General features: G+C 55.6%; 1 protein-coding gene across 4 annotated transcripts in view; it reads left to right on the forward strand.

Moving 5' to 3' along the window:
* The window catches only part of ZFYVE28 (zinc finger FYVE-type containing 28), a 62,961-nt gene extending 36,535 nt beyond the window's left edge, over positions 1–26,426 (forward strand). For 2 of the 4 annotated variants that reach the window (XM_029235525.1, XM_029235526.1), the window contains 5 exons: positions 20,513–20,646; positions 22,205–22,321; positions 23,364–23,468; positions 25,623–25,726; positions 26,295–26,426. In XM_029235525.1, the coding sequence (XP_029091358.1) occupies positions 20,513–20,646; positions 22,205–22,321; positions 23,364–23,468; positions 25,623–25,726; positions 26,295–26,426 (592 nt within the window). Of the gene's footprint in view, positions 1–642; positions 657–5,479; positions 5,490–5,766; positions 5,795–20,512; positions 20,647–22,204; positions 22,322–23,363; positions 23,469–25,622; positions 25,862–26,294 lie in introns of those variants that run through there. The other 2 variants (XM_029235527.1, XM_029235524.1) reach the window with 2 other exon arrangements.
* The last annotated feature ends 1,264 nt before the right edge of the window (positions 26,427–27,690 follow it).

Below are 27,690 nucleotides of genomic sequence, written 5' to 3' on the forward strand. Positions count from 1 at the left end.
CCCCCCCCCCCCCCCCCCCCCCCCCCCCCCCCCCCCCCCCCCTCCCCGGCAGCACTGTCGGCACTGACTCACCTGGGAAGCAAGGTGGAGTTCCCTGCTCTGCTTTGTGTTTCTCTGGTGACGGTGTCCCTGGGCATTTCCTCCTGATTCTTCTGCAAATTGACCCTGCCCGTCTCTTGCCTGTTTTCCAGCTGGGTTTTCGTGTCTTTCTTGCTGCCTTGGAAATGTTCCTTCTGCCTGGTGTCTTTGTTGCAGGTCGCTTTCCCCAAGTTGTTATTTGCCCTTTGGTCTCATTTGTTGACGTGTCTTCAGTTATGTTCTGTGTAATCAAATTCATGAGCATTCTAGAGACTCGGGTCCTCTGCCTCTCTTTCCCTCCAGTGGGTCTGCGGTGCCGGGGGACATTCCCCTCACTGCCTCCTGGTGTCCCAGGGTCTCCTTCTTTGCTCTGCCCTGGTGCGTAGTGAGAGGCCCGGGCCAGCTTGCCTCCTGAGGCTGTCTCCGGCCACTGGAGGGGGCCAGGGGGCCGGGGCCGAGGGCCATCGTGACGCATGGGCAGGCCCACCCCGGGCCCTGGCTCAGGGCTCAGGAACCGTCACCGCTTGTGCCAGCGGCGGGCTTGGCCTGCTCTGTGTTACTCAGCTCCACGGCTGGCGGTGCCTTTGCCTCCCCACTCGGTGGGCCTCCCTGGCTGTCGTTTTGGTTAGAATGAAAGGAACCTGGAAGGGCACAGGCCTCTGAGCTTCTGCCCTTAAACTGGTGACCTGTGCCCCGACCACGCGCTCCTTCCTTGCTGAGCGTGGTGGTAATGGCAAAGGATGGACCTTGGGGACATCTCCTCGAGGGGCCTTTCTGACGCGCGGTGCTTCCTCGCCTGCCTGGGGGGTGGCACTGGAGCGTGTGTTCCTGCGGCGCGAACGCAGCGGGAGGGGGTCCAGGGGAGGAAGGGCGCCCGTGGGCTGGCGGCCACTTGAGGAGGGCCAAGGGGCCTCTTGCTAGCGCGTGCCTCCGTTCCTTGTGGCTCCTCCACGTCCAGCCCGCCCTGGCCCTTACTCACCGCTGCTGTTCGGGGCTGGGACTTGCCTCAGCCTTCGCCGCTACCAGTCCTGAGCCGCCTCGCTGCCCCATCACCAGTCTCACTGCCTCCTGGCCTCACCTCCACTTTCTCACTCCCCACGGGTGGGGTGGCAGCTGGACAGGGTGGTCGCAGACGTTGCAGCGTTGCTTAGTTAGTCCTGGGCCGACAGCTCTGTGCTTCGCCGACTTTGCTCTTTGCCCACCTGGCTCCTACTCCGGTGGACGCCCCGCCTTCCTGCTAGCCGCAGCCCTCCGGTGCTTCCACGCAGGCTCCACTGCGCTTTGCCGGGGTGGGGACCCCAGGGACCTGGGGATACCCTGGGTCCAGCCCCGAGCAGCTGGGGCTACAGAGAGGAGGCCACATCCTCTGTTCCTTGGAGCAGGGCTCCGGCCCCCCAAGGCCACTGCCTGTTTCCCTGTATGGAGGGGGCTGCTGGGATCCTCCTGGGTCCCTCCAGGCTGCCCCATGAGTGCCTGTGGGCCTCAGCCCGGCCTTGCTGCCCAGCCGGGGGGAGGCCGGATGCACTGGCACGGTTGAGCTTCCTCGAGCAGCATGTGGTGAGCGAGTCTCTGTCACTGGGAAACGTTCCCAGAGGCCCAGGGCTGCACTTCTGACCTGCTCTGTCCACACTTCACTGAATCCACTTTCCCTCCAGCAGATGGAGTCAGGGGCCGGTCAGCCCCTGCCCTGTCCCAGGGCCACTGCTGTCCACCAGCCTCCATGGCCTGGAAGGATGTGCATCCTTTTCCAGTGTATGATCAACACCCACAACCTCTGGTGCTGGCCGTCAGGACTGTGTGGGGTGTCCTGGGGCGCGCGTCCTGAGCTGGCACCCCCAAGGGAAAGGGGGTGTGAACCAAGGCATGGGAGTGACAGGGACAGAGCACTGCCTGGACTGACTGACTGCTCAGTGAGCCGAGACTCAGGACTGCCCCGTTGCTGGGGGCCGCTGGGGGCTCCGCAGGGGACCACCTCCGGGATGCGGGGACAGGGTGGGGCTGGATCTAACCCTAACCCCTTCCTGGTGGCTGTGTGACCCTGGGCACCAGCTCCTGCCCCATCCCCGCCCGGTGTCGGGGTGGACACATCACGGCTGTGTCGCCAGAGCCTCTCTGGGGCCGGGCAGTGGGCGCAAGCCGTTGTCCCCATGGCAGGTGTCCCGGCTGCCACGCGGAGCCCCGGGGTTTCCCACCCACGTCCTGCCCCAGGAAGGAAAAACGAGAATGACTGAGCGGTTTAAAAATAGAGGAGAACTTGGAATTAATGAGACGCTTGAAAAACAGATTGGGCCTAATGACTGCCATCAGACCAACCGTTAACGAGTGACGGGGCTCCCGCGGGGTGAGAGAGAAGCCAGGCTGAGTACCGGCTTGGGGTCAGAGGGCAGGGCTGGGTCTGGGGCTCCTGGGAGGGGTGCTGCCCTCCTCCTAGACGGGCCTCCCCAGCGTCTGGAGCCTTTCTAACTAACTCACAGCTGGGTGTTGAGCTGCTGTGTTCTGGGCCGGGAGGACGGCTTGGCCAGGGCAGCGGCCACTGTTTTGGGTGGGGGAGGCAGGTGCAGGGGCGCTGAGCCCGGCACCCAGGACAGCTCCTGGCCCGGCTCCCCCGCCCCAGCGTACCCGCCCCACCTCGTGATCCCACCCAGTGCTGGCCTTCAAGGCCCCTGGTCCCAGAGAAGATAAACGTGACTCCTAAGACGCAGAGTGCCGGCTGGGTGCAGGGCGGCTCCTTCAGTGAGCACCTGCCCTGGCAGTGACTTCACTGAGACCTGAATAGAGGGGCCCAGGTGCCAGAAGGAGCAGAGGGGGCAAGAGGAGGTAGGGGTGGGGAACCCCAGAGAGCTTTGGAGGGCAGCAGGGCAGGTGATGTTTTTCTCGGAGGAAGGTCCAGCATCCGAGGCGGTAGCATGTAAGCACAGTGAGAACGCAGTCTGGTATTTTAAAGTTGTTTTAAACAGGTTTATGGAAATATAATTGTCGTACGATAAACTGCAGTGTATGAGAGTTCCAGTTCCTCCACAGCCTTGCCGGCCCTCAGCATGGTCAGGCTTCTTACCTTTAGCTGTTCCAGGGGTGTGAGTAGTGTCTCATTGCAGTTTTCATGTGCATTTCCTTAAGCATTTATGACATTGAGCACCTTTTCATGTGTTCACCTGCCATCGGCCTATACTCTTTGGTGAAGTGTCTATTCAGATCTTTTGCTGTTTCTTTTCATTGTGTTGTGTCCTTATTGAGTTTTGAGAGTTCTTTATTTATACTGTATACAAGTCCTTTATCAGATATATAATTTGCAGCTCGTTTCTCCCAGTCTATGGCTTGTCTTTTCATTCTAAGAGTATCTTTTGAAGAGGAAAATTTCTTAATTTTGAGGAAGTCCAATGTATCCATTTTTCTTTCATGGATTGTGATTTTGAAGTCATATCTAAGGGTTATTTTCATAACCTACAGTCACAAAGATTTTTCTTCTGTTTCTTCTAAAAGTTTTATACTTTTAGGTCTATGATCCATTATGAGTTAATTTTGTATATGGTGTGAGGTATGGATCAAAGTTTTATTTTGTTTTTGCATAAGGATAGCCAATTATTCCAGTATCATTTGTTGAAGACTACCCTTTCTCCACTGAATTGTCTTTGCACCTTTGTCAAAAATCAGTTGACCATATATTTCTGGATTTTCTAGTCTGTTCCATTGATCTGTTTGTCTATATTGACACCAACATCACACTGTCTTGATTATGGTAGCTCTAAAATGAGCCTTAAAGTCAGGTAGTATAAATCTACAACTTAGTTCCGTTTTTTCAAAGTTGTTTTGGCTCTTCTGGGTCCTTTGTATTTCACATGAATTTTAGAAGCAGGTTGTCAATTTCTACCAAAAAAATAAAAAATAAAAAAAAACAAGCCTGCTAGGACTTTGCTTGGAATTGTGTTTAATCTATAGATCAACTAGGGAAAAATTAACACTTTAGTAATACTGAATCTTCAAATTCATGAACACAGTATATTTCTCCATTTATTTAGGTCTTTAATTTCTCTCAGCAAAGTTTTATAGTTTGTGTTGTTGAGGTCTTGCACATCTTTTGCCAGATTTATCCCTAAGTATTTTATATTTTTGATGCTGTTGTAAATGGTATTGCTTTATAATTTCAGTTTCCAGTTGTTCATTGCTTATATAGAGATACTTGATTCTTGTATATTGATCTTATCTCCTGCAACCTTGCTAAACTCACTTTATTAGATATGGTAGTTTTTATGAAGATTTCATCAGATTTTCTACACAGATGTTGTCATCTGTGAATAAAACCAGTTTTATGTCTCCTTTCTAATTAGATGTCTTTTACTTCTTTTTCTTGCATTTTTGCACTGGGGAGGACCTCCAAGTACAACGTTGAACAGAAGAGTTGACACAGGACATTTTTGCCCTGTTCCTGTTCTCAGAGGGAAAGCGTTCAGTATCTACCATTAAGTGTGATGTTGGCTGTAGGATGTTCATAGATGCCCTTTTTCAGGTTCAGGAAGTTCTATTCCCGGTTTGCTGCACTTTTCTCAAGTACTTTTTCTGCATCTTTTGGGATTGTCGTATAGTTTTAATTTTTTAGTCTGTTAATGTGATAAATTACATTGATTGATATTCAGATGTTAAGCCATTGCATTCCTGGGATGAACCTTACTTGGCCACTAGGTATTATCCTTTTTATGTATTGTTGGCTTCAATTTGCTAAAATTTTGTTAAGGACTTTGCATCTGATTGTGAGGGATGTTGGGCAGTACTTTTCCTTTTTTTGTAATGTCCTTTTAAGATTTGGGTATCAGAGTAATGCTGAGATCCTCAAATGAGTTGGGGAACATTCCCGCTTATTCAATTTTCCAGAAGATTTTTTGTATAAGTGGTATTGTTTCTGACTTAAATATTAGTTAGAATTCATCAGTGAAGCCCTCTGGGCCTGGAGTTTTCTTTATGGAAAGGTTTTTAACCATAATTCCCATTTCTTTACTAGATATAGGTGGTGGGTGTCAGCAACTGCTTTGGGGCCCTGCCCAGCTCTGCTATACCCCCCACCCCCTTGAGCCCTGGCAACACTGTAACCTCAGGAGTGAACAAAGCTGGAAGAGGCAGATGTGCCAGGGACTGGTGGATGCGTAGGACCTGCCAGGGCAGCTGTGGGATCCATGGAGGTGTCGCCATAGCAACACAGGAGGCCACCTGCTGGGGCTGCCACCCTCCCTCACATGGCACCATTGCATCAGGCCCTCCCCAGCTCTGGAGGAGGAGCTGCCCCTTGTTTCACAGACCCACCTCTGGGGGGGTGTGGCCGGCGGATGAGATGGACCTGGGAGCCGCTGGCTCTCCCTGCCTCTGGACTCCAGGGGGACCAGCCTGGGTGGCCTTCCTCCTCTGAGCACAGCCTGTGGCCTGTGACGGGGGAAGTGGCTCTGACAGAGCCCAGGTCCACCCTGCTGGCTGAGGCCATGCCATCAGTCAGTTGCCAGGCCAGGATGGCTCAGTGAAGACAGCAGGCATCAGGCAGGGTGTCTGCTGTCTGTCCTCCCTGTCTGGGGAAGCCGCAGGTTCCCAGAACTTCTGCAGCCCCTCAGGGCTCTGCAGAGTGTCCCTGGTGACGAGGGGTTGGCTGCGGCTCCCTGGCTGTTCCCCACAAGTGTCGCAGGGAACGTTCCTTCTGGATCACCATAGTGATGACCAGAGACTCCAGGTGGTCACAGTGGGACGTGTGCCCACAGACCAGCCTGGGGCAGACCTCGGGCACTCCTGGACTGGGCCCTGCTTGATGCCCAGCTCCTGCATGACCTTCTGGGGCTGGCCTCTTGGACCACGGTGGTGGTGGGAGCCTGTGGCCCTGAGGCCACTCCCCCACCCCCAGCCTCACAGCTGGCACCCCCGGCCCTTTGCAGAGGCTGTGATAAGCCCCATGTTACAGACCCAGGGCCACACAGCACGAGGCAGACTCGCGCACCCACCGTCCCACCCCCACTGTGAGTCCTTCTTCAGAGGACCGTGGGTGGTGGTTACTGTTTTCCCATTTTACAGACAAGTAAACTGAGGTTCTGGGAGGTTACATTCTCTTGCCTAGACAGCAGGGGAGTGATGCCCGAAGGCCCTCAGCCTGAGCTGTCTGACCTCTCCTAACTTCCCAGCCCCACCCTGGGAGCCGTCCCCACGGCAGGGCCTCCCCTCCCTGCCACCAGCCCAGGGCCCATCGAGGGCAGGTGCACCCAGCTAGGGCCTCATGTGCCCCCACCCCCAACCCCATAGCAGGTGCTCACCTGACTTCACAGACAGGGGCCTAACCTCCTTAGAGCCAGGCCCTCTTCCAGGCTCCCGGTTGGTTTTTCTGGGCGTTGGCCCTGGGGCCAGGATGGGGGCAGGAGCCCTTGCCCCTGGGGAGGGAGGCCGGCACTTCTCAGATGCTGTGATCAGCAGATCTGTGGGGAAGTGGGCCCTGAGGCCAGAATCTGCGAGAAATGCCCCACCCGGGTACAGGCAGGGCTACGGGGCGTGTGTGCAGTGGACAAGCAGTGCGCCAGGAAGGTGGTGGGGAGGCGGGGAGGCGGGGAGCCGTGAGGGTTCCAGTTCTGCAGGGGTAGCAGGCAGCAGAACCACGTCGGAACTTACAGGTGGCAGGTGCCGGGTGGGGCTGCCTAAGGCTGGGGAGGCGGAGTCCTCGGGCACTATGGGCCCCGCGTGTGGCCCCCGGCTGGGGTCTTCATGGACTTATAGACGGTAGAGTCACGCCTCTTGCCAGGCCGTGCTTCCTCCCCCAGGAAGCCCTCCCTGCTGCCTGGTGACTGTCCCCATCTGGCATAGGCACTGGTGGGATTCTGATGGCACGATACTTGCTTCTGTCTCCCCAGATGGGAGCCCTGATGGGCCTGGGCAGGGCAGGAGCCTGTGGGCTCAGACAGAGGTGGGCAGGAGACAGTCTGGAGAGCACAAAGGATGCTTGTTCCCTCCAACCGGCTCATCTCACGGGGCGTCAGTGGTCGTGCTGCTTAACTAGAGGAAACGGGAAATGAACTGGTTTTCAGTGTCTTGTTTACATTTAGTATTTGGAACCAAACTGCAGTCTTTGCTGTCCTTCAGTGATCTCCCTGGGGGCCCTCAGAGGTCCTGCTGACCTCGTGGAATGGGAACAGCAGCCGTGAGGGCCCCAGGGAGGGGAGGCAGGGGGGTGGACTGCACCCCGAGCGCCACGGGATCCCACAGTGCGGATCTGTGTGTGACGGTGCCTTGTTAAAACCCTGTGTTGTTGTTTTGGCTGTGGACTCAATGCTCTATTTCCTTAATCTCCAGTCTTGTGGGAATCCAGTGGGAAAGTACTGCAGCTTCCGGAGCATTTGTCTTAGGCCAGGCACGTCCGCTTTCAACGCACTGTCCCTAGTCCTTGCCACGTGGGTGTAATTATTCCCATTTTATAGAAGAAAATGATGAGGCCCGAAACTATCCCTCGAGGGACAGCGTGTGAATGAGACCCCGGTGTGCACGAGTGCGGCACGCGGAGACCGCTGCTGTTCCCGTGGTCATGGGAGCCTGAGCGTGTGTGCTCTCATGTCACACTCGTCCCCACACCCACACGTGCCCCGACGGCTGTGCAGGCCTCCACCCTCAGGGGCCTGCCCACTCTCTCTCTGTGTGCATGTCGCTGTTCCGGCCCCTACCCCGTGGCCACAGGGACTCACCAGTGAGGGCCAGGCTCCTTCCCTGGGCCTCCCAGGGGGCTGGTGGAGGACCCCAGTGGTGCAGGCCCCTGGCTGCCCTCCCCTCCCCAGGACAGATGGCGCTGGCCCGCGGGGAGGAGATGGCTGAGGGCACAGCTCTGCTCGGTAAGTGGATGGTCCAGCCTGACAAGCTACAATGTTTTCCCATAACGACAGTCTCTCTTTAGCATGTAACACACCTGGGATTTCATTTAAAGTCCTTTTTGGTACTTCCCTGGCGGTCCAGTGGTTAAGACTCCGCCCTTCCATGGCAGGGGGTGCAGGTTCGATCCCTGGTCAGGGAACTAAGATCCTGCAAGCCACACAGAGTGGGCACCCCCCCGCCAGAAAAAACCTTTTCACTTTTAAAACATGACAGGATTCATTTTTAAAGGGATGCACAGATAATATGCAAATAAATTATATCTTCTAAAAATATGAGCTCTAGCGCAACGTGTTCTAGAAATGGGTTTGAAAACCACCGTAGAACCAGGTCTGGTCACAGGTAGGCAGGACTGGAATATGTGAACTCGAGGTTGCAGCTGGTCCTCAAATGAGATGAAAGTCAGGGCTTATCTGGGCAGAATACATATCGGGTCGCTCGCAGGGGTGGTGAGCCCTCGGGGTTGTCCTCGTGAGCCCTGTGGTCTCTGCTCGGAACTTTGGGGAAGATGCAGCTGTGATCTTCTGGGAGGCTGTCATCACGGGTCTGAGCGGCCCCCACCCCCTTGCCAGTTCGGGGCCCACCGGCTGAGGGGAGACCCAGGCGGGGAAGGGCCATCTCACTCCCAGAGAACCCTGAAGGTGCCCCATCTGTGAATTACGTCGGTGTGCCCGCTTCTTTGGACACTTCCGTCACTCGGGCCCCCTCGCTGTGGCCTCACACTGCCCCACCAGCGCTCGGGCACCGAGGCGTCCGCTATGCGCCCGCCCTTCAGACGTGGTCGCCCTTGTTCTCACTGCGCCCACCCACGATGATTTTACTGCCCGTTCTGAGCCTGAGCAGCAGGGTCTGGGCCACGTCACCCCCTGGGTCGCCCGGCGGGTGAGAGATGGACTCGGGACTGGACCACAGCCTCCCCTCTGGACTGGTGTCCTGTGGTCCCATACAGGGCACTACAGACTGGGCAGCTTCAACAGCAGAGATGTATAGTCCCACAGTCCTGGGGCCCGGAAGTCAAGCTGCGGGCTGGGCTGCAGCCCTGCTGGAAGCTCTAGGGGATGGTCCTTTGTCGCCTCTTCCGGCTCCTGGCGTCTCCGGCTGCTCCTGGGCTTGTGGCTGCGTCACCCCAGTCTCTTCGTCATCCTCACGTAGCAGTCTCCCTGATTCTGTCTTCTCCCCTTTCCCTTGTCAGGACGCTTGTCATTGGGTTTAGGGCCACCCAGATAATTCAGGATGATCTCATGTCAAGATCCTTAATTTACTTACGTCTGCAAAGGCCTTTTTTCCAAATAAGGTCACGGTCACAGGTCGTGGGGATTTGATGTGGACATCTTTTGGGGGGAGGGGGGCCCTCGCGAGGAGTCGTTCCGTCAGACACATTTTCTGGATGCAGCAGGAGAGGAAGAGGACGCAGAGACAGAAACTTCCAAAGGTGTGAGGTTTCAGGAGGCCCTGTGGGTTGATTTCTTCCTGAATCCGTTTAGCACTCGATCACAGGAGAAAGCCTTTATTCCCACAGACAGCCCGCACCTAGTCTTCCTCTGTGTCTAACGAATTTGTGCTGTGTGTTCAGTGGAGACAGATTGGGAGGCTCGCAGGGCGGGGGGCGGGATGTCTTTGATGCTGGGCGCAGAGCGGTGAACAGACAGACGGAAGTCGCTGCGTGGCCGGCCCCACGTTCTCCGGAGTGAGACTGCTAGTCGGCACACGCGTGCTGCGTCAGGAAGACAGGCGCCCCAGGAGCAGTAATGCAGGGTGGGAGAAGGAAATGGAGGTTCTGTTGGTGGCCAAGGAAAGGGTCTCTGTTAGAGGATGCTGGGATGGATACCAAAAGAATGGGGGCCTCTGGGGGTGTCCAGACAAATGCATTCTGGGCCTAGCGATGTCCATGCAACGCCCTGTGGCTGTAGCACGCTTGTCTTGTCTGTGACAGCAAGGGGCACGGCTGGGAGGCGCCTACAAGCAGAGAGTGGGGGAGGAGGTTGACAGAGAGAGGTCCAGAGCACGCCGGGCCCCTCGAGCCTCAGGAAGGCTTTCTGGCTTTTACTCCAAGTAACCTGGGAAGCAGGGAGTGAGACACGTCTGCAGAGGAGGGATATGGTCTGAATTTTGGTTGAGAAGGTTTTCTATCCAGGGCCTGCGGGGTCTTGGTAGGAGCTGCAGCTCCTGTGGCAGCCCCTGACAGGGTCAGGGGAGTTGTGCCTGGCGGGTCCTGGGTGCTGGCCTCCCCGCCAGGGGCTGCCCCGGGTGCACACCGCACCGGGAGGGGCTCTGTAGTAGCCCTGGGGCCTGGCCTCTGAACAGCTCCCCCTCTGGCATTCAGTCCAGGTCTGTGGTCAGAAGCGAAGCCCCAGGCCGCCTGGGCCTTCCCCACCCTCAGGCCCTGCTCAGAGGTGAACACGTCCGCACCCCCAGAGTCCCCAGGCTGCCTGGACCCCCAGCAGCCCTCATCAGCCTCCTGCCTCGGCGGGGGTGGGGACAGGCCCCGGCAGATGGTGGCACGTGTGGAGACCGGGCGTCTCCCTGTAGATGTGAGCGCCCCTCTGTGTTTAGCTTGCGTGGTGGCCACTAGAGTCCTGTGCCTGCCATTGGTCATCAGTGGGGGTGGCTCTGAGACCAGCCCCTGTCCCCCAGCACCAGCCTGCAGTGCGCTGAGAGGGTGTCTGTCACTGGGCAGTGTATGTGGCTGCCCCTGCCATGGGTGACCCATCACTTATTGTCCACTTGCACAGGCTCTTGTGGAGCCTCAAGCTGAGCAAGAGTGTCAGGCACAGGTGCTGGGTGGCGGCCACACTTCCTCCTGCTGCTCCACAGGACCTGGGCTCTGGTGTGGCGACCTGCACAGACTCAGGTGAGCCCCGGGGATGCCCCGAGCCTCCCAAGACAGGAGCTGTTACTGGACGTACCCGCCAGGTCAGTCTTCTCTGCACCAAAGTGGTTTCATTTTGCTTTCAGTCCTGACTCAGGGTGCCAGCGCCCACTTGGTCACTCAGTTACAACATCTGCCCAGTTGTATTAGTCAGCCATGCTGCGTAACAAATTACCACACACTTAGTGGCTTCTGACAGCACCCGTTCATCATCTCACAGTGTCGGTGGGTCAGGTGTCTGGTGTGGTGAGATGGGTTCTCGGCTCAGAGTCTCACCAGCCAGGCGTCGGCCAGGCTGCGTTCCCATCTAGAGCTGTCGGTGTTTCTGTTGGCCGTCCCTTGGTCCCTCGGTGAGAAGAGACTGAAACAGCCCCTTTGGGTTGTTTCCTGGGTCGGCGCCAGCCCTCCTGGTCCCAGTCATTTCTTGTTCTCTTGTTCCCTCCGTGGACCTGAGCCGTGTGCTGTGGTCTCCTTGGGGAGAGGGGTTTATCCTTCCTCCCCCTCCCTCCCAGCCTGTGCTCACCCCAAGGGGTTGTTGCACTGGAGTAAGTTGTCTTCCTTCCAAACGCAGAGTCACTCATTAAAACCACTAGAAGAAAGACTTTGCAGGTGGCTGGAGAGTAGAGGAAGCAGGGAGATCTGGTCTGTTCACAATAAATTAGCATAGTTGCTGCCCCAGAGATATTTGTGCTGACGCCCCCTGGGCAGCCTGGGCCTGTCAGCTTTGTGCCATCACGTTTGTATTCGTTTGTAGGGTTGCTGTAACAAAGTACTACAAACTGGGGGGTAAACCATAAAAATGGATTGTCTCAGTTCTGGAGGCCAGAAGTCCTGGATCAGGGTGTCAGCAGGGTGGTTCCTTTTGAGGCCATGAGGGAGGATCTGTCCAGGCCTCTGCCCTCTCACTTCTGATGGATACTGGCAACCCTTGGGGCCCCTTGGCTTGTAGATGCTAAGCTCTGATCTCTGCCTTTTCTTTACATGTCATTCTCCCTCTGTGTGCACCTGTGTCCAAATTTCTCATTTTTTGAAGAACACCAGTCATATTGGATTAGGACCCACCCTAATGACCTCATCTTAACTAATTACATCTGCAGTGACTCTATATCCCGATAAAGCCACGTTCTGAGGTACTGGGGGTTAGCACTTCAACATATGAATTTGGGGAGACACAGTTCGACCCATATCAGCACACACATACCTCCCTGCTAAATCTTCACCATACTAGGATGAATGGATGGATGGATCAATGGATGGACAGATGGATACATGGATGATTGGATAGATGGTTGGATGGATGGATGGATGGATGGGTCGACGGATAGATGAATGGGTGGGTGGTTGGGTAGATAGATGGTCAAATGGATGGATAGATGGATGGATGGATTTTGTAAGGAGGAGCTAGCAGGGCCCAAGCTGGCTCATTAGAATTGGTATGTGGCTGCGCAGATGTCCAGACTTTCCATGTCCCGACATCCAAGCATTAACCTTCCTTCTGGATTCCATCAGTCCGTCTTGCTCCTCCTTGTTTTTCTCTTACTGAGGCCTTTACAAAGGGTTTCAAAGGCTCACAGATTCATCCATGTGATGTCACAGCCAGAAACACCTTGTGATGCTATTAGTTTTTCCAAGTTGTATTATCTCTTATTTCACAGACCCCTAGAACTTCAAAATGACTAAGTCCTTTTCCTGTCAAAAGGCCATTTTTTCTACTCTGACCATGGAATCAGATACTTCTCCATGTGTGCCTTTCAAGGGTGCCCTTTGGAAAGTTTGCCACTATGGACCGTGGCCAAAGACACAGGCTGGACAAAACCTTTGGTATTAATGTAACTTTAGAATTGCATTGTCTTTTGCTACTAGAAAATTGACACTTCCTAGTAATTCAAACCTAAGTGGAATTGTTACGGGGAATATGTGCTGCCTTCAATAAAAGAGAGTGGCAGGAAACAGAATCCAGTTGGGCATCGGTCACAGAAGGTGCTGGATTTTCCGACATCCAGGTGACCATGCAGATTTGAAGTTGAGTGCCTGGGTAGATACGGCTGGTGACAGGAGCTCAGACTGCTTGGTGAGGCAGAGGAAGCCCTTGGCAGGTGGGCGCCCCTCACGCCTTCACCCTAGCCTCTCTCGCCCACCTTTCCTCTGCATCTCAACTTCCAGCCATGTCTCACCCTCACTGTTCCTGCCCTCACCATAGACCTGGACCACTGGGCACCAGCCGGCCTCTCAGCTCTGTCTTGTTAAAGCGTGTGGCTCCCCCACTAGACTGGGCTCTTGGGGGCCACACACAGGGTCTGATTCATCCTTGGAACCCTCTTCCATGTTCCCAGCCTGCTGCATAGCAGCTGCCCATGGAGGACCAGCGCCCTTCCAAAAGGGTGGCCCTGGGCAGTGTTCCTGGGGCCCCCGGTGCCCAAACAATGCCCATCTATGTGGCCCCTAGGACTGGGCTGACCCAGCCGGGCCCCAAGCTCAGGCCCCAGGTGACATCCCAGGCCCCACCCCCAGTGTTCTGTTCTTTTGTTCCCGGTGGCCCTTCTAAGCCCAGCTGGGTTGCCCGTGGGCAGCACCTTGTTGGTTCTTCTGCCTAGGACCAGGCTCTTTATGGAGCCTCTGGCTCTCTTTCCATCCACACCCGCCCCCAACACACAGACACACACACACACACACACACACACACACACACACACACACACATGCCCCACTCTGCGGAGCAGCAGGAGAGGGCTTGAGGGCTTGGGGTTGAGACCATGGTTGCCATCTGACCCACCCACCACCTGTGGGCCAGCCTCGGTCTCAGTCTGCTGGGAGGGTTCATTGCTCTTTTAAGGCACAACATGAACCGCAGGCTTCATAGCTCTCAACGCTCAGCTGACAGTCAGGGCCCTTCCTCTGGTTTCTCGCAGGCGAGCTGCCTGCCAGCCGCAGCGCCTTGTCCAGAAAGGCTTCCCCGCTTCCAGGGCTTTATCTGAGGGGCAGGGGCTGCGGGGCTGAGCCCCAGAGCATGCCTTCCCTCCACTAAGAAACAAACTCTGTGCCTCAGGAGGGCTGCAGTGGCTCCTGCTGTAGGCGCTGCCTCTCCTCAGCCTAACAGTTATTCTTCTGGTCAGAGAAGTAATACTCAATCTTAGAAGATGCTCAGAAAATAATCCATAGTCCTACTATGCAAATAAGTGTAACGTTAATGCTTTGCCTTGACTGTATTTCCCCAAATCTCATTTATGTACATATGATAGCTCTAATTTTTAAAATGCTACCTTTTTATTTAATATTTTAGAATTTCCAGCATCATTAACTGTCCTTTGTGGAAACTGTATGACTGAGCTAACTTACTGAATCAACCCACAATTGACGGGCATTTAGCTTGAGCTCTTTCTTGAATATGAGTCGCGAGATGATTACAAGGAAAGCATCCTCTTATTCTTTTTAAAGTGTACAAGTCAGTGGTCTTTAGCATATTCACAGTTGTGCAACCGCCACCAGTATCTAATCTCAACATTTTCATCACCCCATAAAGAAACCCCAAACATCCTCCCCTCCCTTCTGCCACTGGCAACCATTAATCTACTTTCTGTCTCTTGGGTTTGCCTAGACTTTTCAAAGAAATGGAATCCTACAATAAGTGACCTTTGTAGCTGGATTCTGTCACATAGCCTGATGTTTTCGAGGTTCATCCACGCTGGAACACCTATCCATACTTTCTATGGCCAAAAATTAATCCCATGGTGTGGCTAGACCACATTTTGTTTATCCGTTTGTCAGTTGACTGACATTTGGGTTGCTTCCATTGTTTGGCTAGTATGTATGAACATTCACGTACAAACTTTTGTGTGAATCTGTGTTTCAGTTCTCTTGGGTAGATACCTTGAGGTGGAATTGCTGGGTCATACGGCACGAGGAACTGCTGAACTGTTTCCCACAGTTCCGGTAGCATTTCAGATTCTCACCAGGGATGTACAAGGTTCCAATTTCTCCGTATCTTCACCCACACTTGTTATTTTCTGTTTCCTTTTTAAACTCTTACAGTTATCGTAATGGATATAAAATAGCACATTATCATTTTAATTTGCATTTCCTGAATGACTAATGATGGCATCTTTTCATGTGTTTACTGGCCATTTGTATATCTTCTTTGGAAAAATGTCTTTTCAAATCCGTTGTCCATTCTTTAGTTGGGTTATTTATTCTTTTATTGTTGAGTTGCAAGAGTTTTCTGTATTCCAGATACTGTACCCTCGACAGAGACATGATTTGCAAAAATGTTCTCACATTCTGTGGGGTTTTTCACTTTCTTGAAGGTATCTTTTGAAGCACAGAAGTTTTTAATTTTAATTTTTGTGTGAATATGCGTTTCAGTTCTCTTGGGTAGACACCTCGGAGTGGAGTTGCTGTGTCATCCTGTCTGAGGAACCGATGAATAAGATGTTTGGTTTTGGTTGCTGTGTTTTTGGTTTCACACCTAAGAAACTGTTGCCTAATCCAAGACCACAAAGATTCCTGTTCTTTTCTAAGAATTTTTAAGAATTATTTTAAAGAATTTAAAATTCTTTCTAAGTTTAAGAATTTTAGAATAGATACAGGCCTTTGATCTATTTGAGTCAATTTTTGTCTATGGTATAAGGTAAGGTCTAACTTCATTCTTTCGTGTGTGGAAATGCAGTTCTCCCAGAAAAAAAAAATTTTATTGAAGTATAATTGACTTACAATATTGTATTAGTTTCAGGTTGCATGACATAGAAATTCAATATTTTTATAGATTATACTCCATTTAAAGTTATTCTAAAATACTGGCTGTATTCGCTGTGCTGTTACGATATGTCCTTGTAGCTTATTTATTTTACACTTAATAGTTTGTACCTCTTAATCCCCTACCCCTATCATGCCCCTCCCTCCTTCCCTCTCCCCAGTGGTGACCACTAGTGTGTTCTCTATATCCGTGAGTCTCCTTCTGTTTTGTTATATTCATTTGTTTGTTTTATTTTTTAGATTTCTACATGTGAGTGATAACATATAGTATTTGTCTTTTCTCTGTCTAAGTTCACTTAGCATAATACCGTCCACGTCCATCCATGTTGTTGGAATTGACAAATTTGCATTCTTTTTTATGGCTAAGTAATATTCCATTGTATGTATACACCACATCTTCTTTATCCATTCATCTGTTGATTGACATTTAGGTTGCTTCCATGTCTTGGCTATTGTGGATAATGCTGCTATGGACATTGGGGTGCATGTATCTTTTCTGCTTTCGTTTTCTTTAGATAGATACCCAGGAGTGGAATTGCTGGATCATATGGTAGTTCTATTCTTCGTTTTTTGAGAGACCTTCCATACTGTTTTCCAAAGTGGCTGCACCAATTTACATTCCCACCAACAGTGTGGGAGGGTTACCCTTTGTCGACATCCTCAGCAGCACTTGTTATTTTTGGTCCTTTTGATGATGGTCATTTGATGGGTGGGAGGGGATGTCTCATGGTGTCGATTTGCATTTCTCTGATGACTAGCGAAGTTGAGCATCTTTTCATGTGCTTTTCATCTGTATGTATTCTTTGGAAAAATGTCTATTCAGGTCTTCTGCCCATTTTTTAATCTGGTTTATTTTTTTATTGAGTTGTATGAGCTGTTTATATATTTTGGATATTAACCCCTAATTGGTCATATCTTTTTCAAATATTTTCTCCCATTCAGTAGGTTATCTTTTCATTTGGTCGATGGTTTCCTTTGCTGTTGCAAGAGCTCTTAAGTTTAATTAGGTCCCATTTGTTTATTTTTGCTTTTGTTTCCTTTGCCTTGGGAGACAGATCCAAAAAACATATTGCTATGGCTTATGTCAGAAAGCGTTCTGCCGGTGTCTTCTTCTAGGAGTTTTATAGTTTCCAGTCTTCCATTTAGGTCTTTAATTCATTTTGAGTTTATTTTTATATGTGGTGTGAAAAAACGTTCTAATTTCATCCCTTTACATGCAGCTTCCAGTTTTCCCACTTATTGGAGAGACGGTCTTTCTCTATCTCAGCACCATCTTTTGAAAAGAGCCTTCTTTCCTCGTTGGATGATCTTGGCACCCCTTTTGAAAATCAGTTGCCCACAAACGTGTGGGTTTATTTCTGGACTCGCAATTCTCTCCCATCCTCACGTGTCCTATGCCAGTGCCTCAGTCTTATTTACTGGCGTTTCATACTAAAGTCCACGTCATGAGTGTGAGGCCTCCAACTTGTTTCCTTTTCAAGATTGTTTTGGCTGTTCTGAGTCCTTGCGTTTCCGTGTGAATTTTAGGATCAGCTTGTCAACTTCTGCATGGAAAAAGAAAAGGTGGCTATTTTGATACAGATTGCATTGAACTTATTGACCAATTTGGGGAGTATTGCCATCTTAATGATATTAAGTCCTCAACCATGAACATAGGGTGTCTTTCCATTTATTTAGGTCTAATTTATTTCAGTGACGTTTTGTAGTTTTCCGTGTGTCACTCTTGCACTCTTTTGTTAAGTTTATTCCAAATATTTAAATCTTTTTGATGCTATTGAAGGTAGGGTTGTTTCTTAATTTCATTTTCAGTTTGTTTATTGCTACTATATCTTAATATAATTGGGTCTTTAACAGTAACTGCTTTATTGATATATAGTATATATACCATTCAGTTCACCCTTTAAAAGTGTATAATTTTTGCTGTACACCCGAAACTAACACAACATTGTAAATCAACTATACTTCAGTTTTTTAATTATTAAACATATGTACTATAAAAGTGTATAATTTAATGGTTTTTAGCATGTATTCACTCTTAACCTGTTGTATTGATGCCAAATCCATCAGCTCTCTTCGCTACTTAGACTTTTCAGTTCCCTTTCCTCTGCCCTCCCCTGTCCTAAATCTTTTTTTTCCCCTACTTTTTAATTTTGGCAAAATACATATAACATAAATTTTACTATTTTAACCATATTTAAGTGTACAATTCAGTGGCATTGTACACATTCACAGTGTGGCATAACTGCCACCACTCTTTATTTCCAGAACTTTTCATCATCGCAAACTGAAACTCTGTCCCCATTCAAGCCCCCTTCCCCAGCAGCCGGCACCCACCATCTGCTTTCTGTCTCTGTGAATGTGACTCCTCCAGGGACCTCACGTAAGCGGAGTCACACGGTGTTTGTCCTTTTGTGACCGGCTTCTGTCACTGGGCCTAATGTCCTACAGGTGCATCCATATGGTAGCTGGTGTCAGAATTTTCTTCCGTTTTAAGGCTGGATAATACTCCATTGTATGGAGGGACCCCGTTTTGTGTATCCATCGTCTGTTGACGGGCACTTGGGTTGTTTCCCCTTGGGCTCTTGTGAATAACGCTGCTGCCAATATTGTGTACAAATATTTGCTTGGGCTCCTGCTTCCCAGTCTTTTGGGTGAGGCTGTGAACTGAGACTGGGGGTGTTGATGGAAGCTGACACCCCAGACAGTGATGTTGCATCCCCCTTCTTTACTCAGCTCCCAGGACAGGGGCCGCCAAGTCCACACCCGCCAGGCAGAAAGTCAGGGGCTTCGTCTCTGGAAACCTGGCAGGTGGTCTGGGAGGGCAGAGCTGTAGATCATCACGAGGGTCCCAGCCTCGCCCTCAGCCTCCCACCGCTCCTCCACGTTCTGGTGAAATAGTACTGATAAGGGCACTTCCCTGGTGGCGCAGTGGCTGGGAATCCGCATGCCAAGGCAGGGGACACGGGTTCGAGCCCTGGTCTGGGAGGATCCCACATGGCGCGGAGCAGCTGGGCCCGTGCACCACGGCTGCTGAGCCTGCGCTCTGGGACCTGCGAGCCACAGCTGCTGGGGCCCGTGCGCCTGGAGCTTGTGCTCTGCAACAAGAGAGGCCACCGCGGTGAGGGGCCCGCGTGCAGCAACGAAGACCCAATGCAGGCAAAAATAAATAAATAAAATAAATAAATTTTTTAAAAAGAAATATTACTTGTAAACCAATGTTCACATCGCTAGAGTGTGCCAGTCAGACGCGCACTTGTGCATCTCCGCTTGGCTGAGCAGGGGGAGCCCATGAAGCCAGTCTGGGGCCCTTTCCAGCCCCAGCGCCCCCTGCACTGAATTCTCAGGCGCGTCACATCTCCGAGCTTCCTGATGGTTTGACACCAAGGGACGTGCCCCTAAGTGAGATATCGGGCGGCTGTGCGCGTCTCTCTGCCGTGTCGGCGAGGGTCGTCCACGTCCACAAGGGGCCAGGGCTGCTCACCTGCTACGATCAGGCGGGCCACAGCGTGACAAGATGACAGTGGATTCTCCTCCTCCATCACTGGTGGATTTTACTGGAACTTCCAGAACGGCCCTGAAGATTCTGCCACGTCTGCAGTTGCACAGGGCAGGGTCTTGGGTGTGTGCCGACCACGGCCCCTGGGCTGAGTGTGCCAGCTTCTCTGAGGTGGTGCCAGAGCACCTCCCCCAAAGTCATCCACCAATTTACACTCCCACCAGTGATGCGAGGGCGCCCGCTATTCCACCCATGCCAGGAGGCCACGCCAGGGCCTCTCTCTGACAGGGGTCTCTGCATTTGAGGCAGGCATGAAAAAACCCAACTCCCCCACAGAAAAGCAGAAACAGAGATAGTGCAGGCCACCAAAGGCAACTTTTAAAAAATTATAATGAGGGACTTCCCTGATGGTCCAGTGGTTAAGACTCCACGCTTCCACTGCAGGGGGCACGGGTTCAATCCCTGGTCGGGGAACTAAGATCCTGCATGCCTCGCGGCACAGCCAAAAAAAAAAAAAAAAAAAAATCAGAAAAAGAATATAATTAATGTTTCTAGATAGATAAAATATTTCACATCCATGAAACAACAGAGAGAGCAGGAAATTAAAAACCTGGTAGCAAAAATGTCGAGGGGAAAGTCGGAGAAAAAAAGAGGAAATTTCCCAGAAAGTGGGAGAAAACGGCAGAAATAGAAGATGGGAGACAAATGATTTAAGAACAGGACGGTCAGTGGACGCCCTAACAGTGTAGGCTCGACTGCGGCCACTACTTAGGGCCGCAGGGTGACCCCTGAACGGCAGAGCTCACAGCACCTGTAGCAGGACCCCTGGGCCGTGGGAAGGGACGTGCATGGTGGGGACGAAGGACGGTTTTAGTAAAACAGCACCACGACCTGGGGGCTTAAAGTAACAGAAATCTCTTCTCTCGCAGGCGGGAGGCCAGAAATCTGAAATCTGACAGGACTGCCCCCGCTCCGGAGGCTCTCGGGGAGGGTCCTTCCTGCGTCTTCCAGCTTCTGGTGGCTCCGGGCACCCCCAGGCTTGTGGCCACATCACCCTGATCTTTGTATCGTGGCCACTTCGCCTCCTCCCCTCCCCCGTGTGTCTGTATCTCCTCTCCCGTCTCCCACAAAGACATTTGTCCTTAGATTAGGGCCACCAGATAATCCATGATGTCTCCTCTCAAGATCCTTACCTTGATTGCAGCCGCAAAGACTTTTCTTTCAAACAGGTCCTGCTGGCAGGTGCAGGGGTTAGGGTGTGGATACATCTTTTGGGGGCCCGTCAGCCCACTGCAGAGGGTGTGAGGAAGGGCGGTGACTCTCCCACGGGAGGAGCTCAGCACGTGGCGTTAGCCCCAGTGCACTCCCGCAACGAGGGGGCCTCCGGGCAGAGATTTTGCCTTCCCTCGCCCCTCCACCTGTGCTCCTGTGTTTCCTTCTCTGCACAGCGGCTTCACGGCCGGCTCCTGCCCCTCAGACGAGATGGGGCCGGACGCAGGCCCCGTGGCCATCAGAGAGAAGATCCGGTCCCGGTTCCACGGCAGCCACGACCTGATCCACCGCCTGTTTGTCTGCATTTCAGGTGCCACTTCTGGGCCTGGGGCGGGGCGTGGGCTTGGGGACACACTGGGGCGGGGGGGCGTGCTTTAGCGGAGCGGCTGGCCCAGGTGCGGGAGGTTCCCCACTGATGCTGGGCTGCTCGGGTGTCAGCCCTGCCTTGGGCCTTCCTCACCGCATCACTTCATCCTTCGCCCGCGAGCCCCGCCATGAGCCCGGCCCGGTAAAGAGGCGGGTGTCGTGCTTCACCAGGCCCTCCCGTGGGGGGTGGAGGACCCCATTCTGGTCCCAGTGGCCCCTCGCTGCTCACACAGGGAGGCTCTGTTCAATTTGTAGGTCAGAGTTCATTGTGCGTCCTGTCCAGACTGATGTTTCCTCTCTTGGGGTGGCAGACAACAGGACGGTGACTGTTTTGGCTCCCTGGGGAGTTCAGTGAGGGGAGTGAGCACAAGCGGTGTCTCCGTAGCAGCGCTTTCCCTAGATTTGTGTGTTCTGAATAGCTGCGTCTTTCTCATGGTTTAAAAGTATGACAAGTGTGCAGTGAAGTCCACCCTCCTGGCCTCCTGCCTGCCCTTCCCCGACACCTCCCCGGGGCAGCCGGGTTCACACAGTGCCAGCCCTGCAGCCCAGCTCCCCTGGCCTGGAGTTTCCACGGCGCTCCCGGGCCCCGGGTGGAGGGGCAGCCGCGGGGCAGCCTGTGGAGTGGCGGACGGTGCAGAGTCAGGGTCATGATCCCCGGGGTCACTCCGCACTGCCGAGGGCCCCTCAGGCACAGCCCCCAGCCAGGCCAGGTGGGGGCACGAGGACCTCGGGGTGACTCTGAGCTTCGGTTCAGACATCTGCCGGGATCCACTACACGGGTTTGTTTAGAGGTCTGGGGAACATCATGCCAGCTGGTACTCAACACGGCTGCTGGCACGCAAGGAAGCCCCCGGAAGCGCCGGCCACGGTATCAGCGCAGTGATGGGTCCCGGGGCGCCCATGTGCTGCTGGGATGTGCACGGTCACTCCCTGGCTTTGCTGTTAACGGCAGCCCCTTGTGCCCCTGAAGAGCTAACAGCGCTCTTCACTGAGAAGGGCCGAGTCCACCTAATTGAGGGACAGAGGAAACCTCTGCAGGTGAGGGTGGGAGAAGCCTTGTCCAGCCAGGGAGCGGGGCGCGGCTGGCGGGGGGTGCCGAGGAGCCGGCGCTGGGCCCCATGTCTGGGCAGGGTCCACCCTCGGCCCCCCAGCCTCGTGGAACCTCACTGCATCCCCGCAGTCGAGGTGGCCGTGAGGGGAAGGTGCTGCCATGCGGGTGGGCACAGCTGGGGGCTCTGGGGTTGTCCCTCAGTGAGGGGCCAGTATAAAAGCACGGAGCGAATAACTGACCCCCGGGGGAGGGCTGCTGGGTACTTTACCCCCCTCCGCCACCTTCCCTTGACTCCTGAGCTTTTGCTTCTGCCAAAGGAGCTGTCACGGGGGCGGGGCAGCCTCTTCTCGCGGCCACTCATCCGAGGACATGTTGGTCTCTGACCACAAGCCCTGGCTGGGTTCACCAGCTGCCAGGACCTAACCCCCCCTCCTCGGGCGTCCTCCCCCAGGCGTGGCCGACCAGCTGCAGACCAACTACGCCAGCGACCTCAGAAGTATTCTCAAGACCCTCTTCCAGGTCATGGCCACCAAGCCGGAAACGGACGACAAGGAAAAGCTAAAGAAGGGTGAGTGCCAGCTCAGGACAGGCTCTGAGGCCTAGGCTGACCGTCATGCCCACCCACCCCCGGATGTGGGGGGCCTGCGGAAATCTGCACCCCCAGACCTGGCCCGGCACCGCCACCTAGCTTTTGTGGGCAGAGGGGCACAGGCCCCGGGTACCCCGAGAAGTGGGCTTGGGGACACACGGGGGTCACAGCCCCACGTGCCCACGCCCCAGCCAGGCCACCCCACTTCCGACGGCTGACGGGCCTGGAGACGGGACCCGGAAGCGGTACACTGTCAATTCTACCAAACTCTGTCAGAGCAGCCAGGGGCCAGCCCAGAGCCAAGGAGGGGACGTGGGTCCCCTGCTCGGGGAAGTGGCCGTCTGTGAGCTGCCTCACATACTCACACACGCGTGCACACACACGTGCACGCAGAGCAGAGTTACTTGGTGAGAGAGCAGGTGTCAGACAGGGAATGCTAAGGCACAGGGAGCTCGGCCCCTCGCTCCCTGGAAGGAGGTGGCAGTGTCCGAGCGTGGGGAAGGGGCCCGACCCCTGCTTGCCCACCCTCTGCTGGGCTGAGGCTCCCATTCTGGGCGAGTGGCCTCCCATCATAGGGGCTTCTGCTCAAGAACGTCTGGACACACGGGGCAGCCGGCCCAGCCCTGGAGGGCACGTCCTCGCCCACAGGGAGGAGAAGTCTGTCCTGTGTGCCAACCCAGCTGTGCCCCCCAGGGTCCACACCACTGGACCACACTGCCCCCATCTGCCAGGGAATTCTGGGCGGGGCTGCCTTCTGGGGCTGGCTTCTTGCTCTGCAAGCAAGGACAGTGGGCCCTGGGGCCAGGGGCCCACAGGCAGGACCAGCTGCACACCTGCGGGCACTCGGACGGAAAGGCCCCCTGCGGGGTCAGCACCCAGCCTGCGGGGACGGTGGGTGAGGGCTGCGGTGACCCACTCCGCATGCGGGACTGTGGGTTGTTCGGGGGCTACTGCCTGCTGGCGGCACCTCCCAGGGACAGGCAGTGGCCCATTGACCCCAGCGCCACCCTCTCTCTTCTAGTCACCCAGACCCTGCGGAGCGCGGCCTTGGAGGACTGCGCTCTGTGCCAGGAGACCCTGTCATCCTCCGATCTCGCAGCCAAGACCCGAGATGGAGACTTGGAAGGTGCGTGAGGGCCCGGGAGCCGAGCGGAGAGCAGGAGCCCTGTCTGGATGTTTCCACCGCTCTGCCCTGTACTGCAGGCTCAGGGCGGGCAGCGCTCCTCCAGCGGGGGCCCCTCCCCATCCCCAGAGACCTAGACGTGCCGCTTCCCAGGGGGTGCAGCCTCTTACTCCAGCTTCCCTCCTGGGCTCCCAGGGTGGGCACAGGTCCTCTGAGCTGCCGCCACCTAACCTCAGGCCCGTAACTGAACATCTCAGCCTGGGGGGCAGAGGGAGGGCGTGAGAAGCAAGGAGATGCCGGGGTCCAGGCCGTTGGCCGCAGCTGGAAGTGGCTGGTCCCAGGCCATAGGCACACTGCCGACCCCCCAGCGTTCACCTGCCCCGCAGGAAAGGCCTCCCGTAGCAGCCTGCTCCCCCATTAGCCTGGAGGTCGGCCGGCTGCAGGCCCGGTGGCTTGGCAGTCAGGGAAGGAGCGTCCAGGGTGGGCTGGGGGCACTGGCAACACATCTGTGGGGAGGGGGCCGCCCAAGGCCTTTGGAAGGGGCCGGAGGCCTGGAGAGGTGCTCAGACGGTCAGCGGCAGACAGGCCTGAGTGAGTGTTGAATGCGACCGGAGCTGAGAAGGAGGCGGCTGGCCCCGGTGTGCCTGGCCGGCGGCGCTGGTCCCTGCTGGTCCCGGCTCAGGGCCTCTCTCGCACTGCCTGGTGACCCAGGTGTGCAGTGGGGCTGCCTTGGCCGGGATCCCGTGGGGGCGGCCACACAAGCTTCCCTGCTTCCTAAATGCCCTGAGCCCTGGTCTTCTCTACCCTCCTGTGAAAATCACACACAGTGCCATAACTAGAACGCCCACCAGAAACTCGGAACCCCCTGCTCGAGGAGCGTGCAGCTGGTGAACTGCGAGGTCTTGAGGGGCCCAGCCCACAGCCAGGGCCATGTCCCACCGTGGGCCACCAGTCCAGCCCCCTCCTGGGAGTGGCTCGCAGGGCAGGGCCTGGACCCAGCAAGTCCTCAGGACCCTCACCATCCTCCTCGGGCGGGGGTCTCGACTTGTGTGTTGGAGCTGGCCTCGTGGCCTGGTGTGGTCCCGGAGCTGCCGGGCCCCGTCCAGGGCATCACTGGGGCCGGCCAAGGATTTCACACGGGGGCGGGGGAGGGTGGCAAGCATGAGAAGCCACCTCCCTGCAGTCGGGGGTGAGCTGATGGGGTCCAGAGCAGAAGCGGGAGAGCTGGGTGGGAGGGGTCGGGGGGAGGGGCGGTTCTGTGTGCAGGCGGGGGAGGGCAGGTCCTCAGGTGCAGGTTGGTGAGGAGAGGGGACAAGAGGGAGGCGAGGAGACCCCGGTCTCTGGTGGGTGGGCGGCCTTGCTGAGTTCCCTTGGGGGTTGTGTGAGAGTGGACGGCAGACCCCTGAGCTCACACTGTGGCCCCAGGGAGCCGTCCAGGTGTTCGCTCTCCCTCTGGGTGGCAGTACTGGGCTTTGGGTTGGTACGCAGTGGGCATCTTATGTCTGGGGTGGGAGGAAAGGCATGTCCCCCCATGCAAGATGGCTTCTCCCAGCGCCGACACACACCCTCCCACCCAAATTCCAGAGCAGATGCCCAGAGGCTTCCCCCAGTGATCTCCTGGAGAAGTGACATGGGACAGGCCCACAGGCAGCTGCCAGGCTGCACAGGTGTCAGAAGAGGCCAGGGCCAGCCTCGGCGCCTCTCCTCAAGAACCTGAGAACAGCCCTGGAGCTGGGGTGGGCAAGGCCGATTGACGGAGGGGTCCACAGAGGGGGCTGATTTCTTCATTTCCCAGCCCCCATTTTTGCCCAAGGGCCCTGCCAGTCTGGGTGCCGGCCGGGAGAGGGTTGTCCGGGTGGACGCCCCCCGCCCGTGCCCCGAGTCCTGGGGCGAGGTGCAGGCCGCAGCTGGGGTCCGATCGATGAGCACGGCCGACAGCTGCAAAGACTGACACGTCCATGGGACACCGTCAGTTTTCTGAAACCGCAGCCGGTACCGAGCCTCAGGGAGGACCGGAGGTGGGGAGTGGGGGACAGGCTGCCCCACCGGAGGCTCCTGCACAGCCGCCAGCCTCCGATCCCCACCCGTCATCGGTCCCCACTGCCGCCACCGCACGGGTCCCTCTGGCTGACGTGTTCCCCCCTGTCGTTGTCATAGACCCGCCCGAGTGGGTCCCGGACGAGGCCTGCGGCTTCTGCACCGCGTGCAAAGCCCCCTTCACCGTCATCCGCAGGAAGCACCACTGCCGGAGCTGTGGGAAGGTGGGTGGGGCGGCCGAGGTCGTCCCGCGGCCCCTTGTGCTGTCGCTGCGGGCATCCCAGGGGCCGTCACAGACGTGGCGCCGAGGTCCGGAAGTCCGGACTGATGCCCCGGGGTCCTTGTGCAGACACGCCTGAGCCCTGGGCCCTGCTCTGCCTTGGCACAGGGTGTGGACTCCAGGCACTCCGCCCACCGGGTGCGATGGTGCAGTGCCCAGTCCCAGCCACTTCAGACCTGGGGACGGGGAGGGGATGGAGGGTCTGAGTAGGAGCCTGCGGCAGCCTGGCTATGGGGCCAGGACCCCCTCCGTCGGCCCGGCCTCCTGGCCAAGACCTGCGCCAGGTTTTCCTGAAGGTTCCAGCCCCACGGGGGGGCCGGGAGACACCCACCCGCGCACGCCCGGGATGCTCTGGGTGGGAGGAAGGGCAGGAAGGCCGGCGGCGCCCGGGGCTCCGACCCTGTCCTTGCTGCGCGCCCCTGAGAGGCCAAGGTCAGGAAGGGGTGAGGCGCAAGGGCTGCTGGGAGCCCTGCCCAGCCCACTGGCCCCGCCTCCTGCCCCTCGCCTTCCAGATCTTCTGCTCCCGCTGCTCTTCGCACTCGGCACCGCTGCCCCGCTACGGGCAGGTGAAGCCCGTCCGCGTGTGCACGCACTGCTACATGTTCCACGTCACGCCCTTCTACAGCGACAAGGCGGGCATCTGACACGGTGCCCCAAGCCCGCGAGGGCCCCAAAGGACGCCAGGGAGGAGGTGCCGAGGAGGAGGCCTCCGGCCACGGGAGGGTCTTCACTGCATTTCATCCAGCTGCCGCCATCACCTCTGCCAGGGCTGCAGGCCGCCCTGACTTCCAGAACGTCCAGGACCTCCGCCCCACCCGCCCTGGCCTCCACACCCGTGGGGACCCCAGGCCAGCCGCAGGGGCCAACAGGAGGTCAGCTTCAGCCAGTGGGGGGACCTGGGGGTGCCAGGCGGCTTCCTGGGCAGGATGGGCTTTCCTCCCGCCCATCCGCCTGCCCCCCTGCCCTGCTGAGATGCGGCGTTGAGGCTGAAACGTAGCAGAAGGTCCGCCCTGCAAGGGGAAAGTGGGGATGGTGTCTGAGCTCAGGGCAGCCTCGGCCCCTGGGGCTGAGTCTGGGGAGATGGTGGACACCTCTGGGGGCCGGCAGGGTGGGGGGGGGCCTGGGGCACCGCAGGGCTTCCCCACACGCTGGCCAAACCAGAAAGACTAGGCTTTTCTCTCTCCAGGGCCCTGAGCCCACAGCTGCCTGCCCCCTGCTCCCCTCAGGACCTTGTCTCAGCAGCATGAGTCTCATTGCTTGTTGGAGAGAGGACATGCAGAAGCAGGCCTGGTGGTCCTCTGGGCAAGCAGGCGCGCCCCTGCTGCGGTCTGCCCACCCTGGTCCACCAGCCGATGGCGGGGTCAGGTGGCAGGCAGAGGTTTCCCAGCTTCCAAGGCCAGGGCTCTCCAGGGGGCTGAGGACCCCCGGATGTTGCCCGCTTGGCTGCCACTTCCCCTTCCCTCTGCACCCCTGGGACCCTGGCCCACCTCCTCAGACCCCAGAGTGGCCCCAGGCCCCAGCACAGACACCTCCTCAGGCTTAAATCTCAGGCTTCACATTGCAATGACGATTGCAGTTTTATTTTTAGAGAGATGACATACCTACTGCTTCTTTTATAGGATAAAATCCAATTACTATTTGACACTGGAATACACACGCACAAAAACAGCTTCTGTGGGAGAAGAAAAGCATATAATGGAGGGTATATTATGTATGGAGATTATTTTTATTTTCTAAATGCTGTAATTCAAAACCATTTCCATAAATCTATTTAAGGATTGCAGACACTCTTATTCCTCATGTGAACATGGATGGACTCCTCTTTCTCCGTCTGGCAGGTGACGGGGCTCTTGCTAAAGTTCATTGTCCTCTAGGAAGCTGGGGGCTTCTGGACTCCTGGGACAGTCG

Source organism: Monodon monoceros, unplaced genomic scaffold (genome assembly GCF_005190385.1).
Source record: "Monodon monoceros isolate NGI ecotype Baffin Bay Population unplaced genomic scaffold, NGI_Narwhal_1 Super_Scaffold_20, whole genome shotgun sequence".
NCBI lineage: Eukaryota > Metazoa > Chordata > Mammalia > Artiodactyla > Monodontidae > Monodon > Monodon monoceros.